The sequence below is a fragment of the Corvus cornix genome, chromosome 4A, assembly GCF_000738735.6.
Source record: "Corvus cornix cornix isolate S_Up_H32 chromosome 4A, ASM73873v5, whole genome shotgun sequence".
Classification (NCBI taxonomy): Eukaryota; Metazoa; Chordata; class Aves; order Passeriformes; family Corvidae; genus Corvus; species Corvus cornix.
Window position 1 is genome coordinate 16334360 of NC_047058.1, and position 13202 is coordinate 16347561.

At 51.4% G+C, this 13202-nt stretch overlaps 1 protein-coding gene across 8 annotated transcripts in view; it reads right to left on the reverse strand.

Moving 5' to 3' along the window:
- The window catches only part of ZMYM3 (zinc finger MYM-type containing 3), a 32880-nt gene that overhangs the window by 9612 nt on the left and 10066 nt on the right, over nucleotides 1–13202 (reverse strand). For 7 of the 8 annotated variants that reach the window (XR_005604650.1, XM_039571735.1, XM_039571734.1 and 4 more), the window contains 12 exons: nucleotides 12300–13199; nucleotides 11581–11624; nucleotides 11112–11184; nucleotides 10034–10325; nucleotides 9424–9601; nucleotides 8852–9064; nucleotides 8104–8254; nucleotides 7451–7566; nucleotides 3803–3889; nucleotides 3324–3474; nucleotides 2570–2742; nucleotides 1977–2142 (listed from right to left, as the gene is read on the reverse strand). Coding sequence is in view for 7 of the 8 variants with exons in the window: in XM_039571735.1 (XP_039427669.1) it covers nucleotides 1977–2142; nucleotides 2570–2742; nucleotides 3324–3474; nucleotides 3803–3889; nucleotides 7451–7566; nucleotides 8104–8254; nucleotides 8852–9064; nucleotides 9424–9601; nucleotides 10034–10325; nucleotides 11112–11184; nucleotides 11581–11624; nucleotides 12300–13185 (2530 nt within the window). In the remaining variant the exon portion in view is untranslated. The remainder of the gene's footprint in view (nucleotides 1–1976; nucleotides 2143–2569; nucleotides 2743–3323; nucleotides 3475–3802; nucleotides 3890–7450; nucleotides 7567–8103; nucleotides 8255–8851; nucleotides 9065–9423; nucleotides 9602–10033; nucleotides 10326–11111; nucleotides 11185–11580; nucleotides 11625–12299; nucleotides 13200–13202) is intronic. The other variant, XM_039571737.1, reaches the window with a different exon arrangement.

Consider the following 13202-nt stretch of genomic DNA (forward strand, 5'->3'; position numbering starts at 1 on the left):
GGCTGGAAAGCTCTCTGTTTAAGTGGGTCCGGGCTCCAGCATCCTTCCTTTGCAAACTCGGCAGTATGCCACAATCCTGGGGCAAGGATGTCCACAGCTGTCCCACATCTGGCAGGGGCCTGGTGTGCCAGAGCATACAGAGGACCCAGTGCCACCAGCACAGCAACTGCTGGGGTAGCCTGGAACTTGTGCTCAGATGAGCACTGACGACTGATGAAGGGCTTTTCCTTGGCTCCCTTTAGTCCTTACAGGTTGCACAGAGATGCAGCTGTGGCACCAAGGGTGATGCCCCACATACCAAGCAGCACAGTTCTGGGGGACTTCCAGGGATGTGGCAGAGGAGGCCTGAAGCTCTCGTGGTTGGTGGTGGTGGAGAATGTACTTCTCAGTCTTGTGGTCCAGGGCTCCAAGGCGACAACGGCTAAACTGTGTGAAACATGCTTCCCCCTGCAGGCAGAGCGTGCCCACTGTGCCTGTGTCCCAAAAGCAGTGTTACTCGTCTCTCACAAGTGACATGCCTCGACAAGCAGAGGACAAATGGAACAGCATGGCTAGGGCTGCGGAATCACTTGGTGAGCTACAGGAACCAGCACATCACACACCTCCTCCTCCGTGGGCAGCAGAACACTGTGAACCATCAAGCAGAATTCCCATGGGCACCCCAGAGCCAGCAAAAACCAGAAGTTCCTTATCCAGGTCACTCCAGTGTACTGCCACTTGAACTGCACCTCACACAGCCTGTTGTGGAGTGTGGCTCTTGGAAGGCAGGTTGGGCTTCCCCTAGCTGGGGGAACCTGCTGCTTCTGGCAGAGCAGCTCTGCTTTGCAACCTAAGCAGCAACGACATCCAGGGCTTCCCCTGTCCTATGATCAGCACACTACAGTAAGGAACTCAAGAGTCTGGAGATGGAGGATGAGGTCTCTCATGCGAAGGTCCTTGTCCAGGTTTCCCCTCCTTGGCACACTCTAGTCAGGGTTTTCCACCTCATGAAATCCCAGGGAGGGCAGCAAAGCCCTGAACCTGCAATGCAGGTATGTCTTGAAGCTTGATGCACTGAAGCAAGTCCCACCGTAAGCTGCAGGCACTTTAACTACATCCCCCAGGTCACCCAGGAGATCGTGGCCTACGAAAGACCAAGCAGAATGAGACTGCAGATGTCCGAGGGCCAAGCGGTGTCTTGTCACTGTCACTACGAGCACCTTCCATCCTGAGGGATCCCAAAGCACTTTGCAATCTTCCATAAGGAATTGGCTCAAGTTAATGATAGGAAATGGGGCAACAGGCAGCGAAAATCTCCTCTCCAGCTGGAACTCCATGGATGCAGAATGGGGTTATCTGGGACACAGGGTTGGCAACTCCCCAAAGCTGCAGTGAACTTTGGGTAAGTGGTAGGACTCCAATCTAACATCACAAGACACAGTGCCTCCAGCAGCTCAGTGCTCCCTCAAGACCGTTCTAGGTTCAGCTCTGGCTGAAGGAGAGCCCACCTACAGCATCACCAGCACCACTTCCTGCAGCACCCTTCTTTGTCCTTGAATGTTTCCCATCCAAGCACTGACCTGGCCCAATCCAGATTAGTTTATGAGATCTGAGAAGGTCACAGCTCGGAGGTGGTGTGGGGCTGCAGGTGGATTGTCATGCCAAACCACGCTGTCCCCTAACCCTGTAAATCGAGCTCTCCGCTGGCAACTTGAGGATGTTAAATCCCTGAGTATCCTCGCTAAGAGTGTGAGCTACAGGCAGCACGCTGGCACCGGCTCCTCCAGTCTGGGCCCTGTGTGTCATAGAACCATAGATGTTAGAGATGGAGAAGCCCATTAGGTCCCACTCCGTCCTTTCCCCCCCAAGGGCCAGTGCAGGATTGTTCCCTAGCGTCTCCTCCAGTCCCGGGCAGGCAGCTTCCACCCCCTGCTGTTGAGTCTTCCCTGTGTCTCTCAGACTGAGCTATGCAGGTCCCCTCCCTCCTTCCTACTCACTGTTCAGCAGGCTCTCGGGCCCCTTCTGCGTGTCCAGGTTGGGCTGGTTCTGTTGATTGTAAAATCGCAGCAGACACTGCTGGTTGCAGAAGTGTTTGATTTGCCCCCGCCAGTGGATGGTTTCCAGCAGCTTCCCCTGACGCTTGCAGGCATGGCACCGAGCTGCCTAAAGCCCGCATCAGCAGGAGAGAAACAACGAGTAACTAACCACACCCCCTCCGAGTGCAACACAACTCTCCAGTGAAAGGTGCACATCGCAAGGTGCTGTGAGCTTCCCCACAGCAGTGCCCTGCCAGTGCCAGCCAGGGACTCCAGCGGTGCGAACTTCTCACAGCAGCACTGGCCGCGGATCCAGCACTGTGAGCTTCCTCAGTGCAGTGCTCTGTCTGGCAGGATCAGCTGGGGACTCCAGCTACGTGAGCTTCCCCGTAGCAGTGTCCCGTCATTGCCAGGCAGGACTCCAGCAGTGCCAGGTTCTCCGCAGCAGTGCCAGCCAGACTCCAGCAGTGCGAACTTCCTCAGTGCAATGCCCACTTATCTGGGTGCTGTGCCCACCACAGCACTTAGCACAAGCTGCCAGTGCCAATACTGACCTTGAAGTACCAGAGCAAGTATTTGCTTTTGCAGTCTTCACTACAGAAGTCCCAGGTGCTGCCCTCCAGCTGCTCGGTGACCGCCCGCTGGCAGGTCTGAGAACAGTAGGTGCAGGTGATGCAGCACAGGCCCAGGTTCTTGGTGAAATCCTGTTTGTAAAGAAGCACACACCCTGCGGAGAAACAATAGGAGTGAAACCTTCCCAGGATGAACTGGGGGCCTCCCTGACCCAAACATGACCAGAATCCAGGTCTGCGGAGACAACAGAGCACACGCAACACACTGTAGGGAACAATCCAGCACTGGCCCCTGGGGCTGGGATAAGATGGGACCTCACGGGGACTTGCCATCTCTCACCTCCATGCTTCTAGGAAGAGTCTGACTCCAACCTCCTGTGTGCAGGAACCCAGCAGGCAGGGCAAGGCCAGGTCAGGCCAGCCCAGACGCAAGAGCGTAGAAGTGCATGATGACAGGAGGAGCGGAGCTGCCACCTGCTGTCTCCCCAGCCCCCAGAGAGAGAAAAGCTGTGAGAAGGCCCTCCCCAAGGACACAATGAACGGTAAAGATCTTGCCCTAGGGCCTGGCTGGACAGCAAGCCATCCCCACAACAGTCCTCCCTTCACTGCATGGCAAGGTTCTTGCCCCAGGGCCTGGTTAAGACAATCTCCCCTTTGTTCCTCTCCATGCTCTCTTCTCCTCCCCCAGCATGGGCTGGCATGGGGGCTCTGCCTCTCCCATGCCTTCCCCAAGTACCTTCACTGCAGAAGTTCTTCTCCACGCCGGAGAAACGGATCTTCTCATGCAGCAGCTTCTCCTGTTTGCAGTGTTCACACTGAGACACCACCCCACGCAGCCGCTTGAAGTCCTCACAGCAGTCCTTGCAGCAGAACTGATACACCTTGTCCTGCCAAACAGACCACAGCCAGGTCAGCCAGGCCAGCAGGAAGTTCCCACACTTCTCAGGGAAGCAGAAGAAAGACTACAGGGCTGAGTCAAGTCCCCAGCTCTCCTGGCACAGGATTTGGCAGGAGTGGTCTCCTCCTGCCCTTCTGACATCCTGCTGAACATCAGGAGTGCAGCACTCAGCAGAGTCTCCAGGCACATCTCTGCAGCTAAGGCATTCAGAGGACTGGCACAGGAGGAGCTCTGCTTAGAGCAGGGAGAAGAAGTACCCCAGAGGTTCTCAGCAGTGTTGGCCTTCACCTCAACATCCCCCCAGGAGAAGTCCTCACCTGCCAGTCTAGGATCTCCGGCTTCCCGCTGAAAAGATTGTGACAGTAATGGCAGTTGAGGTGGATCCCACCTTCCGGGCTGGTGCGCTGCAGGAGACAGAGACAGCTCATGGGGGGAGAGAAGTCGGAGGGCAGCAGGCACCTGCCTCACACTGCCACCACTGCCACCTCCTCCATGGCCTGCAGCCTGCCTGGCCCCCTCGGACCTGCTGCCACTGTGGGGGCTCAGTCAGTCCATCACATCATGGCTCAAGATACTGGAGAGCTGATTCTTGAGAGCAGTTTCACTTTGCTTCCAGTGTGCTGGGTCCAGCTCTTCTCAGGAAGGCCAGCTTTCAAGCTGCCACGCCGCTGCATTTGAAAACTTAAGAGATGGGGGCTCTGCTACATCTTCTGAGGATTTCTCTAAAAGTTCTTGAAGCACAGTTGCCTGGTTTCTATTTTCAAGATAACACAACTTAAGAATTCAAGGAGCCTCTCATCCCATTTTCTGCTAGATTAATCTGCTAGATTAAGCAGCATTTGGTGCGCTGTCCACAATGCATTGCGTATTTGGTGTCTTATTCACAAGGATATATTTATTAATAGAGTCATTCCTGGTTTTCTTTCTGATAACCTCAGATACAACACTCTGCAAGTACCTCAGTACAAGCATTTTTCAAGCCCAATTTTAATTTCTGGTTTTTTTGTCAGAATACTTCCAATTTTTCTTCAACATTGAAAATGAAGTGGACATTGGAGAACATCCTTCCTATCTGTGCATCATTCTAGGTAGCTCTTTTCCTCCCTGGCCCTCAAACATTAAGTCTGTGTTCGCTTGCTTCAACTTGCAATAAATTATTCCTTCCCCATGTGGCTGTAAACTCAGATGCTCATACTGAATAGTTTATCTGCTGTAATTCCACGGCCTTTTCAAAATCCTTACTTTTCCAGGATTTGCATTCCCACACTACTTGAGTAAGGGTGACACAGGATCTTGCACTGAAACTGTGTTTAAGCAAACATTAAGAGGAACCAGCCTTGTCAATCAATCCAATTGCTTTGCTTTCTGTGACTGCCCTGAATGCAGCATGGGCTAATACTTCACCAGTTTTTGTTTCATCTGCTAAATTTCATCATGCTTACTTTGACTTTATTGCCAAATGATCGATGAAGATGTTGAAGTCCTTGGGCTTAATATTGATTCCCACTGATGTCAAGCCATCTTGAAACATTCTCTTCAGTGTTTTTTCTTTGACAAGTGTGTTCTGAGATCTGCCAGCAAGACAGTTCCTAAGCCAGGTGATGCATGGGCTTACTCATATGTTTGCAATGCTGATTTTATATGGCAATAATTCAAGTTAGGTGAATTAATGAAGTCCCCATGGGAAAAGGGGAAACAGTGCAACTATTTCTAAAATGGGTAGAAAGGAGGACCCTGGAAATCACTGAACTCTGCTGTGCCTAGGAAGATCATGGAACAGATCCTTCTAGAAGCTGTGCTGAGGCACATGGAGGACAGGAGGTGACCACACAGCCAGCACAGTTGCACCAGGGCAAGTCCTGCCTGACCAACTTAGTTGTCTTCCTCAAGGGAGTGACCACATCAGTGGAGAAGTAAAGAGCTACGGGTGTCATCTCTCTGGACTTCTGTAAAGCCTTTGGCACAGTTCCCCACAACATCCTTCTCTCTCCTTCATCCTTCTGGAGAAACACTCCAGCTGCTGGCTGGACCGTTTGGTGGATGAGGAATTTGGTTAGATGGTTGCATCCAGAAGGTAGTGGCCAAAGGTTCAATGGCCAGATGGAGATCAGTGACAAGTGGTGACCCTCAGGGGCCTGTCCTGGGACCAGGATTGTTTAACATCTTCATCAAGGACACAGCGGATCAAGAGCACCCTCAACAAGTTTTCAGATGATACCAAGCTGAGTTGTGCAGCTGAAATGCCTGAGGGACAGAGTGACATCCAGAGGGAGCTGGACAAGCTTGAGCAGTGGCCCATGGGAATCCCACGAGGTTCAACAAGGCCAAGAACAAGGTGCTGCACCTGGGGCAGGGCAACCCCAGTACCAATCCAGGATGGGGGATGAACAGCTGGAGAGCAGCCCTGCAGAGAAGGACTTGGGGGTGCTGGTGGAGGAGAGGCTGGACATGAGCTGGCAACATGAGCTCACAGCCCAGAAAGCCAAGTGTATCCTGGGCTATCCAAAAAGCAGCGTGACCCAGCAGGTCAAGGGAGGGGATTCTGCCTCTCTGCTCCACCCTGGTGAGACCCCACCTGCAGTGCTGCCTCCAGCTCTGGGGTCCCCAGCACAGGAAGGACATGGACCTGTTGGAGTGAGTCCAGAGGAGGACCACAAAAATGACCAGAGTGTTGGAACAGTTCTCCTATCAAGAAAGGCTGAGAGTTGGGTTTATTCAGCTTGGAGAACAGAAGGCTCTGGGGAGACCTTATTGTGGCCTTTCAATACTTAAAGGGGGCTTATAAGCAAGATGGGGACACACATTTTAGCAGTCTTCTGCAACAGGACAAGGGGTAATAGTTTTCATTAAAAAGAGAGCATATTTAGATTAGCTATAAAGAAGTCTTTTTCAATGAGGATGATGAAACACTGGCACAGGTTGCCCAGAGAGGTGGTAGGTGCCCTACCCCTGGAAATATCAAGGTCAGATTGGACAGGGCTCTGAGCAACCTGATCTAGTTGAAGATGTCCCTGCTCACTGCAAGGGAGGTTGGACCAGATGACATCTAAAGGTCCCTTTCAACCCTAACTGTTCTGTGATTCTAGTCTTATGAAATCTACAACTCTAAAAGCTCTATAGCTACACTACCCACACTATTTGTGACCTCAGTGAAGGATTATATCAAGAATTCATAAAAAAACCCAAACAAACAAACAAAAAGAAACCCACCAAAAAACCCCAACCAACCAAATGACCCCCACCCACTCACCCCCCCCCCAAAAACCAAATCCCAAAACAAAATGCTGCAACTGCCAGTAACTAACTCTTACCTCTAGATTCTCTATGTTTTCTCAGTTGCCCAAGACACGTCCTGGCCTAAGTTCTCATGTCTTCCTGGCTGCTACTTTGTTCTTTGACAACTGTACAAAACTAATATTCTTGAAGTTGCCTATGAATACCACAGACATCTCACATACACTGAAACTTAACATCAGAAGATTAAAAATCACCGGTCAAGCCTTTGAGGATTATTAAACAAGAGGTATCCAGGCCTGTTACTTGTAAATTTTTAGACAACACATCCTGGAAGACTTATGTTTCTCGGTGACACCTGGCTGAGAGGGCAGCTCTGCCCCTTTCCACCCAGCTATCAGGTGTGCACTGTGCTTTGCTGGCTTACTTGTGCTTTTGCTTGTGCTCTCATAAGGCCACTCTATCTCAAACCACTCATGCAGCACAGCTCTGCACTGCCCTCCTGCTGGGCATAACCTGATAGACAGGAGTGAATTATAGCCCGCCTTATCCCAATGGAGGATGGGGGAGATAGGGCCAAGACAGATTTGAGCAATTACAGTCACTGCAACTCCTGAAGAGACTTTCTTAGGAACCCTCCCTGAGGAGCTCCAGGAAGGTGGAGCCTCTGCTAAGTGTGAAAAGAGGCATGAGCTCCACGGCCCAGCCCATCGTGAAGAATATTTCAGTACCTGGAATTTGGTCCAGCAGCTGGGGCTGCAGAACTGGTAGACAACCCGGTCTGTCTTGTTGTAATAGCAGGGCTCAGATAAACTCTTTCTGCAGAAGCTGCAGGGTCTAGGGGGACCTGATGAAACAGACAGGAATTGGTGAGGGCAGCAACACAGGACGTGGGACTGGATTCTGAGGATGGCATGCAAGCTACTCACTCATCCTCAGTCTGTCAAGTTATTATCAAAAAGCAAAGGACAAGAACACCAGGAAACTAAGAGCACCAGATTCTGCTAGGACAGAAATGTTAAACAGATGGAGAGCAGAGTGGTTCAAGGAAGTGACCCTGGCTCTATAGGAATTTGGACAAAATAGGCTGCAATACTTGTCCATTCCTGGACACCCCAGTACTCCATGTAATGGAAAAGGCAATGCCAGCACAGTCCAGCACTACAACTGCTCCCTGCATTCTCAAGAACAGCAATGTACACTATCCTCTGTATTAAGATGTCTACATGCTGCAAGGGTTCCTCCCTCTGCACTTCCACTTGTCTCACTGGACTCTTCCCCAGGCTTTTACCTTCTTTTCAGTCCCATCCACAAGCAATAAACAATACCAAGGAAGGAATTAAGAGTGGAGAGGTGATGATTCCCTCTACACAGGTGCTCTTACCAACTAAGCCTGACTGCTTCACTTTGTGGGAGGTAGTACAGCAAATGGAGCAGAACAGGCCCATCTTGCCACTGCGATCCACGTTGGGCAGCATGTCAAAGTTCTTGCACAGCGTCTTGCACCACATGCAGGGGTAGACCCGAGTGTTCTTCTGCAAACACAGAGCACAACAGAGCTTCCAGGAGGCCATCACAGCTGGCAAGGTTCAACTATCACATCCCACACCACTGCTGTATTCACCACAGGACTGCTCTCCTGCAGTGACCACCTTGTGCCAGGGACAGGCTCACAGTCTGCAGATTTAGTCGGTGGTAGCAAAAAAAGCTGCCTTTGGCACTTCAACTTCTCATTTCAAGGCTAGCCTGGCAGGAATACAGAGTTTGGCAATCCCTTCCAAGACAGTTAAGTGAAGACTGCTCAGGTGACAGAGGAACATATCCAGCCCAGCTTTGGGGAGACATCCAAAAGCCAGTCCACGCTAAGTGCATATACCAGTGTCACTCTACCATCAGCTCACTGACTTTCTGACCCATGCCTGGGTCCATGGTGGGCCCCATGCAGATTTAATCAATTCTGTTTGCCTGCTTCAAAGTTTCCCCACAGCAATCTTTTAACTGCTTTGTTGCAATAGACCAAAGGGATTCAAGTCACCTGCTATTTAATAAAATGCCCTGTGCCACACCAAACAAAGCTGCTGCATGCCCACAGAGACCACCCCCAGCCACCCCAGGCAGCAGCCTCCACACACCTTCTTGTAACTGTTGAGACATGCAGAGTTGCAAAAGCGTTTTTGCTGGCCTTCATGGAAGAGGTACTCCAGGGGCAAGCCCTTGTTGTAGATATAAAGTCCACAGCTGTCACAGCAGTTCGTTTTCAGCCCCTTGGTGGCCCGGAACTTGGTGAAGCAGGCGTCACTGCAGATGCGGTGAACCATGTTCCCATTGCTGACCTCATGCTGGATCTGCAGAGACATCACTGCTGTCATTCCCCAAACCACCACGGGCCTCCTTCCAGTGCAGCTGTATCACTACAAGCACAGCCCTTGGGATAACAGGCACTAAAACTCTGGGAAGTGCCATACTGGAAGCTGGTGTGGACTCAGGGTGGCCTCCCTCACCAAAAGTCAGCGGAGTAACCGGGAGAGTAGAGTGGCAGGAAGCAGTGAGCCTCAGGGCAAGGAGAAGCTTGGGAGTGAGCCCAAGCCAGCTCTGGGGCTGAGGCCTCACATCACAGGAAAATGCCCTGGTCTTGACCAAGACTAAGTGCTGCGGGTCCTAAGCACTTCATCCAGGGCATGGGAAGAACAAGGGATTTGTTTACCTCGCCAGGTTTGTGGCAAACACTGCAGCGGCTGGTGTCCGAGGGATCTGCAGACTGAGGTGCTGGTCTGTGCTGCTGGGCCTCGTAGAGGGAAAGGCAGACAGAGGTGCAGAACTCATGGAAAGAGCCACCTGAACCAATCTGGGCAACCACAGAGTCCTTGGTGTTCCAGATCTCCCTGGGGATCAGGAGGGGATGGGTTAGTGCAGGGACATATGAGTCCTGCCACAGAGAGACAGGATGGCTCACTGCAATGCACAGGACTTTCTGGTGTCCCAAAAAGCTGGTAAGAACTGTCTCACAGCAGCTTCTGTCCTGGCCCAGAGGAGTGGTGTCTGAAGACAGAGCATGCAGGATGTTGTTTTGAGGGGAGGCTGGAATATGGGGCACTAAGTCCGGGGACAGGCAGGGAATAGCATGAATGTGAAGGGAGTGTAGGGAGCATGGGATAGGTAGTGTGTGAAAGAAGACATGGGGCAGCAGCTGGCAGTGGGCAGGAGTGATGTGGGTGAGCAAGGGCCATAGGAAGGGGACTGGCAGGGAATGCTGTAGAGCAGGTGAGTGGGGTCACAAGCATGGGAGCACAGAGGAAAGGGGAATGAACACACACTTTTTGCAGAAGGTGCATATCTTCTTGCCGGGTGGTTTTTTTGAGAAGGTGGTGAGACAGGAGCTGGAGCAGAAGAGCTGAGGAAGCCCTTTTCGCTGGTAGGCAGTCTGGCCCTTCTGCAGCGGGGTCCGGCAGTTGGCACACGTCATCTTGGTGAAGGTGGAGCGGGCAGCTCGCTGCGCCATCTGAGTGCGCAGGGACATCCGAGTGGAGCGCCGGGTACGGAAAGGAACGAAATCCTCGTCGTTGGGATCATCCACCATTGCATCAGAGTCCTCGTCAGAGACCGGAACTGCAAAGCAGCAGAGGAAGATCAAAACCCCCTCATTAGGAAGTGAGAAACTCTGCCATGAGACACACGCTGGGATTTTCTGAGTCACCTTTCTAGAGTCCCTCTATGTACTTTGTTCTTGTCTGGGTGGAATGATAAAGGGACCCTTAAAAGAAATTGTTGTAACAGGAGATGAATCAAGAGGTCTTTAAACAAACCAGGCTTAAATACAATTCCTCTCTAGGAAGTCATGATATGCCAAGATTGAGCAGAAGCCCAGAGTGTGAACTTCTATCCTATAAGAACTGTTAGACCTAAAAGGGAACAAGCTGATCACCACATTCTAGAACAGGCAGGCAATAAAGGAGCAACACACAAATACTAGAGAATGGCAGGGAATATCTCAAAAGAACAGAGACTTTGTGTACTTCTCCAGGAAAATCCCCAAGATGCAACCTTCCTTCAGACAGCCAGCTGCCATAGAGAGAAAGGAAGAAAGCTCCTGGGTGAGGAGATGGAAGATGGATTTCCTGGGAACACCCCCAAGTCTCATCCTGCTACTTAGTGCTTGGTGCCCACACACCACTGTAAAAATACAACACTCCCTGCTTTGACCTAAGTGCCCTGAGAAAGCAAGGAACGTACCCCAGGATTTGTGGGCTCAAAGGACTTGTCCTGTGTAGAAGGGAAGTCTGCACAAAGGTTCCAGAGTTCCCACTGTACTCACACCATGAACCACCTGCCCACAATGGAGCTGGGCCATTCTCTCTGGCTGAAAACAGGCATTGGCCAACCCCAGTTACTCACTGCTCTCAGAGGAGTTCACAGTTTCAGGCCTGGAAGTTTCTGATCTTCTAGGTCGTTCGCTTCTTTTCTGCTCCTAGAAGACATTCAGAAAATAGTTAGGCTAACTATCAGCTAGGACAACCATGCATAAATATCCCAGATTATGGTGAAGTTCCAACTTCTGGGATTTGGCTTCCCAATACCTAGGCTGAAAACAGATAAAACTCCATGGATACCTGATCAGAGTTAGCAAGACAGAGGAGACGGGGAAGTAGACTTATGAGAACGACATTTCAGCTGGGGATAGCAGGGACACACTGCAGCCACATTACAGCATAGTGGCAGTGCACAGGGATCATTCTGTCACAAGAGTCATGCAAACTCCTTTCCAGAGGGGTGACAAGGCAGCCAGTGTCCCTCACAGAGTCTGACAACAGCCAGCCACACTCTATGCTCCTGTACCATACGTACTTGACTGCATTATCCTCACCTTCTCAGCTGGCAGCTCGCTTCCCTTCCCAGACAGGCTTTCTCCTGGAACAGAAGCACAGAAGAAGCTTGCATCTAGCATCTTGCTTTTCTCCAAGAGAGTAGCACAGGTGTTCTCCAAACGCAGTCACCCTTTGGGTCAGTCAGCACATGAAGCCTCAGCCTGCTCTGGCTACCAAGTACAGTTCTGGTGGTGGAAGGCTCCTAAACCCACCACCTGTAGTTGCAGATCCAAACACGCGACTTGGGAGGAGCCTGTAAGGGGGAGACCTCCCTGCATAGGGGAGGCAGGCTGGGTGGGCAGTTACCTCCAACTGCTTCTGACCATGACTAAGCACCTCCTGGGGATGGCCAGTCTGGGCAGAGGCACTTCACCTCTTGGAAACACCTGCTGGTGACCTTCAGTTCCAGCAAAGACTCCAGAGATGAAGAGTGTGAGCTAAGCTGATGTGCAGCCACAGCTTTATTGGGGAAGCTCCTTGCTTCCACAAGCACCAAAAATCAGTTAAAACCATGAAAGCCGGAGCTGGAGCTTGTGCACACCAGAACATTAGCCCCTTTACACAAGAGGCTTTACCCAAATCTAGACCATCAGAAGAGCTGGCTATTTCCACAGCAGAGGATGAGCTGGAGGGTAAAGCAGACTCCAGCTTCAACAGTGTGTAGCTGGATGACCTCCTGAGCAAAAGGAAGCCAAGTTCTGCTGAGCCAACAACTTACCTGTTGGTGGTAAGGCTTCCTGTGCTTTGAGTACACTGTTTTCTTTAAGTGAGTTCTTCCCATTAGCATCCCCTTCCTCAGCCCGGTTTTCCTCCACAGGCTCAGGGGGCAAAGCTGCAGTTCTGTTGTCTGGGCTCAGTTCCACCTCTGCTTCCCCTGCCAGCCCTTCCCTCTGCACAGGTGAGCTTTTCCTTGGTGCCTTCAACTTCATCTTTTTTGTTTGTTTAAGACTGAGTTGGGGTGGGGGGGGCATTGTGGGACTCGAGGACTGTGCTGTGGTTTCTTCCGTGGCTGAGGCACTGCTGAGGTTCCCGGAGTCAGAGACGGGTTGTTGGGGTGATCCAGGGGCATTGTCACCAGACAGTGCAGGAATAGCAGCAGCACCATCTTCCTTTACATCCCCAGAACAATTTTTTGGTGCATCCTCCCCTTCTTTCCCTGTTTCTGGACCAAGGGCTTCTCTAGACAGGGCAGAGGAGTCTGCCGGTCCACGTTCCACGCCCTGGGAAGGTTGTGCCTTACACAGCCCATCCAGAGCCTCTGGTTTACCTAGTTCCACCAAGTCAGAAGTTTTACCCAAGTCATCTAAGACATCAGGTTTCTCCAGCATATCCAATACAACAGGTTTATCTAGAACATGGTCATTTGATTTATTTAGATCAGACAGGCTGTCTGCTTTCATTACAACGTCCAAGTCCTCGTCTGTAGTCATTTGCTTGGATTGATCCCAGCCAGGGGGCTGAAGAACTGAAGCTTCCTGGGTAGAAGCTGTTTGGGAGCCCAGGAGATCTTCACCAAACTCCATGTCAGCAGGGAGATCACCAATGAGTGGTTTGTCAGGCAAGGACAGGGGGTCCAAAGATCCTGAAAATTCGCTGGAATCCATTTAGAAGATGGGAACTG